The 5,208-nt window shown below is 39.1% G+C and overlaps 1 protein-coding gene across 1 annotated transcript; it reads right to left on the reverse strand.

Moving 5' to 3' along the window:
- Positions 1-302: 302 nt before the first annotated feature.
- On the reverse strand, positions 303-917 carry LOC140229649 (uncharacterized). Its single transcript, XM_072309891.1, has one exon. The coding sequence runs from the start codon at positions 915-917 to the stop codon at positions 303-305; it is 615 nt and encodes a 204-aa protein (XP_072165992.1).
- Positions 918-5,208: the final 4,291 nt, after the last annotated feature.

The raw sequence follows: 5,208 nt of genomic DNA on the forward strand, positions 1-5,208 counted from the left end.
ATTAGTCTTCAACACATTAAAAAGCCATAAGATTTGATAATGTCATGAATCCACAACTCTCATATTGTTTTTTTGTTGTTTAATATAACATGCTATTGTGAACAATAGTCCACAAGGCGTGACACTTTAAGTATCAAGATCATGCATACAATGCTGTGCACTATACATAACAACCTCATGGCCTAATCAAGGGTTCACAGCAGCTTAAGAAAAGAATAATGACAAAAACAGAAAAGTGGGGCCTAATAAATAATTGTGGACGCGACTCTTGAATGACTGAGACCTTCTGTCACTAATCATGCCTACAATGTCTTCTGGTATAGCTGTTCCAGACTCTGACTGCAGTGTGTACAAAACTCCTGCCAGTTGAGTGTGTTCTGGACTTGGTTCCACGAGAGCATGTCTCGGAGTTGACACACTAGAGCGAGTAAACCTCTTCTCGTTGTATAAGGTGGGGGAACCAGCTTTTTCAGGTCTTGAGGGCAGAGGCCTGTCTGCATTTTGTACAGGGCAACTGCAGCTGGAACTTGACGTCTATGGTGAAGCGAAGGAATATTGAAGTTGGAGCGTGCCTCGTCCTCATTTATTCCAATTATGCGTAGGGCCTTCTTTTGTATACGATCAAGTAGTTGAAGTACTGTAGGAGACGCATTCAGCCAGCACAGAGAGGCGTATTCCATGATACTTCTTATCTGGGCCTTGTACACTGTGGCTCTCCCAGGGGCATCCAGTTTAGATGCTACCCTCCTAAGAGCACCAAGTCTCTGTCCAGCTCTGGACGAAATGTTCCTGATGTGCTTATTCCAGGTGAGCTTCTTGTCAACCGTGATGCCCAGTATTTCCAGTTCGTCTCCCTCGGTGATTTTTGTGTTTCCAAAGTGCAAGTCTACCCTTGATGGTTGTCTCTTTCTGGACATTGTTAGAGCCTTGCACTCGGCTGGCTCAAAAGACACCCTCTATTTATAAGCCCATTGCTCCATGTTTTCCAGGTCTTTGTTTAGGCTTGCATTAACTGGCTCCGCTTCTCCTGATGATCTAATTTCACAGAACAGGGTGGAGTCATCAGCATACAGATATAGGGCATTCTCACAGAGATCACCCAGGTCGTCAATGAAGACTGAGAACAGCAGGGGACCCAGAACTGATCCCTGTGGTACTGAAGCATTGATGGATGTAGATGACTGGCCTGACAAGACAACCTTTATTGATCTATCTGACAGATAGCTTTCAATCCAGCTGAGCAGTTTTCCTCTGATACCCTTCCCTTCCAGCTTGGAACAGAGACCGTTGTGCCAGACTTTGTCAAAAGCTCCCTTAATGTCCAGCGCATTCAGTCATGTCAGTCGAACTTCATTCCCTCGCTCTGTCTAATGTGTTAGACCATTGTTGAGAGAGGAGGGTTAGCAGATCTGCAGTACTGTGGTGAGGTCTAAAACCAATTTGTCTGTCTGAGATAAGATGATGCTTGAATAAGTAGGTCTGAAGTTGGGATTGAACAATCAACTCCATAACCTTGCTTATATCATTGTGGGGGTTTTTTTAATATTATTATTGTGGTTAAACACAACAAGCGTATCGTAAACGGCATGTTGTTTTTTTTTTCACAGCAAAATTGGCAATTCATTTAAATTTGAAGGATGAATTCCAGTATGTATAGTCTGTATATACTACAATGTACCCTTCTAATTTATAGATAATTGAATGCATAAGCAAACACTGAAATTAATGAGTAATAAGAATAAGAAACTGAAATCATATAATAGGGCGCTTCTCTCGTGGCATCCCGTACAACGGTCAAGCACGCAATCATTTTGACCTTTGTGCTGCACGTCCATGTTGCTTTTTTGTATGCTAACAGTCTAATGAGATTCCAAACGGCGGTTTCTCTGTTGTTGGACAAAATTTAGGGCAGGCCATCGTGGCACATGGCACAAAAATTGGTATTTTCCGCTTGATCCTGGCGACGTCGAGCACATCAGCAGTTATGAAGTGTACTCTAGGGATTCTGCTGGAGATAATCATAACAACCATGTTACACGGTATGTATGTAAGCGGTGGTTGGAAGTCGTAAAAAGTTGTGAAAAAGGGAGGTATATCATCATGGTGTATCTACACGAATGTCACGTTGAAACATATGGGGTGTAGGTGTTGTAAAGCTCTCTTTGTTTGACAATGTTTTTTATGTTAAAATCCTCTCAGTGAGTTTATGTACTCTGTAAGATATTCAAATAAAAGAATTGACAGTCTATGTTCTCTTTTTTATGTGACTAAAAAAAAAACCCAGTTATACGTATCATGTATGGCAGAAATTTCGACATATTTTCGTAAGACGATACGAATGCTATATTCTTTGTGAACTTGGACTTTATACTCCACAATCATCAAACGATGCGCTGCATAATAAATGTGTGCCTATTAATGCATGCACCAAACGTGCATTAGCTTCCGTCTGTTCTTATTATATACGCTAATAATGTAAAGAATATGTAATGCCTAGGTCAAAACTGAAGAATACAATATATACTCTATGTTTTAATTCAGAGCAAACACGACATTCTTGTTTGTCTCTGTGTGTGTATCATCTTTTTTTTTTTCATATGTACGTTCCTAATATAGTGTGATGCGAAATGACCCCATATTATACATTAATACCTATCTATGGTATCTGTCATTTTATGATTACATTCATCCGGTTCTAAGAACAAGAGTAAAAATATGAATTACTTACTTTCTCTGTGTATTGCCGGTCATCAACTGTCATATAGGGCCTTAAACTAACTGGTTAATTATTTTGTCAGAAGCTTTGGGACAGGTCGTTGTCGATGTAACAGTCACATCTCTAAACATGCAGCTGCAGGTAATGTCGATTACATAGTAATGGCAATGATAAAAATGTTACTAATGGCAGGGCCTTTATGATAAGATCATGGAATCTATAAAGAAAAAAGTGGGTGGAAAATGAGGGGCTAGCACGTTGACGTATTTTGCTCACACACATACACACAAACAATAAAATCATGTATGTGTAACTATTGTTAAAGGTGGAGATACCATGTCTTCTCATTCGATTTGTGTTATGCTGTTGTGAGTGAAATCACTACATAAAATCAAGGGGAACTTACAAGGTTTTGCATAGCTTTCATGACGGAACAAATTCATATTGATGAAAATGATGTCCATAGCTTTAGTATTTATCTGGCTGTGGTAAATCTCCCATGTGGCTGTTTGATGGTTTTCCCTCATTTGGCTGAAGTGAAATAGAGGTACGGTATTGAGTTTCCCCTTTTGGTTGGTTCGGTGTAAGAATGGCAGAGGTAAAAATGGCAGGGGTAAAAATGGCAGAGGTAAAAATGGCAGAGGTAAAAATGGCAGAGGTAAAAATGGCAGAGGTAAAAATTGCAGAGGTAAAAATGACAGAGGTAAAAATGGCAGGGGTAAAAATGGCAGGGGTAAAAATGGCAGGGGTAAAAATGGCAGAGGTAAAAATGGCAGAGGTAAAAATGGCAGAGGTAAAAACGGCAGAGGTAAAATTGGCAGAGGTAAAAATGGCAGCGGTAAAAATGGCAGAGGTAAATAATTATGTGGTAAAGATGTCAGAGGTAAAGTTGTCAGTGGTCGAAATGTCAGTGGTCAAAATGCTAGAAATAAAAACTGTCATTGATAAAAATTCAGTCGTTGACATGCAAGAGGACGAGGTAAAAGTGACAGAGATTTTTTTTTTTCTTCATGTTTCTGACACCTTTCTCGCAATACGCGCTTTTCGTGCCTTCTCCTGAAATAAAGCACGGGGGAGACCGGGGAGAAATGGGACACGGGGAGAAATATGGGACACTCATAACTTGAAAAATGCTCGGCCAGTCAACAATCCAATTATATCAGTAAAAAGATGAGCCTCGGTACACCTGAAAATGGACATACTTAGTATCAACCACTATACAGCTCTACATGTATCTTGTCAGTAAAATATCAAACTTACTATAGATCTGGTAGGTCCTATACTATGTTAATAAGTATTTTTAAAAAGTGTGCAAACTTCTGAAAATAAAATTGCTTGATAACAGACAATCATGGAGGTATGAAAAATTGGTTACAGCTCGTTATTCCGAAGGTTCGTTATTCCGAAGGCTCTTTATTCCTAAGATTCGTTATTCCGAAGGTTCATTGTTCCGAATTTCATTTTCGGATTAACCAATCTTCTGAATAGCGAACCTTCGTAATAACGCCACAAATTTTCGGATTAACGAACCCTTTTTCATTTTCGGATTAACGAACCTCTAGGTATAGAGAATTTGCGTGTTTCGGATTAACGACACTTCGGAATAACGAACCTTCGGAATAGCAAACCTTGGGAATAACGAACAGCACCCGAAAAATTGGCAGGGATCTTTTACTGTTTCTGTTACCACTGGGAGAAATTTAAAAGGACAGTGTTACATTTCTCCTCTCGGCACATGTAAAGAGAGTCTTGCAGAGGTTCAGCGATCCCTGTGTAAACTGAATCGCGATCATTATGGTAGTCAAAGGCGGTGATTTCCTAAAACAAAGTCTTGCTATCAAAATGACCTTGGCGGACGGAAGTACAGCTAAGTTTTTCGGGCAAACTAGTTGCACGTTATAGTGTCGTCAGAGTCCGAGGTAAATCAAGTACTGGAATTAATTAATAAGAACAACTAAATACCACTTACAGAAATATGTTTGCAAATTGGTATTCAAGAGGCCGTAGACTAGGCAGGTTTCGAGATTCAACTATGCACTGCCGCAATATATAAATATGTTTCATAACAGTTATTACGTAAAGACCTGTTAAGGATTCCTGGTATGATTAAGAGATACGAAATTAATTGCAACTACTAAACAACACAACTCAATTATCTAATTTGCATAATAAATTAAGCAAATATTTACCCATTTTTTATGCATATTTACCACCAAAACAAGGTCTTGCTACCAAAGTTATCGAGCAATCACATCACTTTAGTGCAAGGTCACTTTATCCTTCCCTGTACTTTGTCGTTTTCATTGGATGAATTGGTTTATAATTATTTTCAACCTGCAGTTGAATGTAAAATCAACTGGCAACTTTCATAAATCTCGTCTGCGAACATAATTTATGTCTTTTTTTACCTATCTCTTCACCCACTCTAAAGAAAAATCCTTGTATCTCGGACAGTGTCGGAAACAGAAACGAATGATGACTTTGTAATTCTT

This window comes from Diadema setosum, chromosome 6, assembly GCF_964275005.1.
Source record: "Diadema setosum chromosome 6, eeDiaSeto1, whole genome shotgun sequence".
In the NCBI taxonomy this organism is placed as follows: domain Eukaryota; kingdom Metazoa; phylum Echinodermata; class Echinoidea; order Diadematoida; family Diadematidae; genus Diadema; species Diadema setosum.

Excerpts from the sequence above, each read along its gene's own strand:
- LOC140229649 (XM_072309891.1), bottom strand. The coding sequence starts at position 917 with ATGTCCAGAAAGAGACAACCATCAAGGGTAGACTTGCACTTTGGAAAC.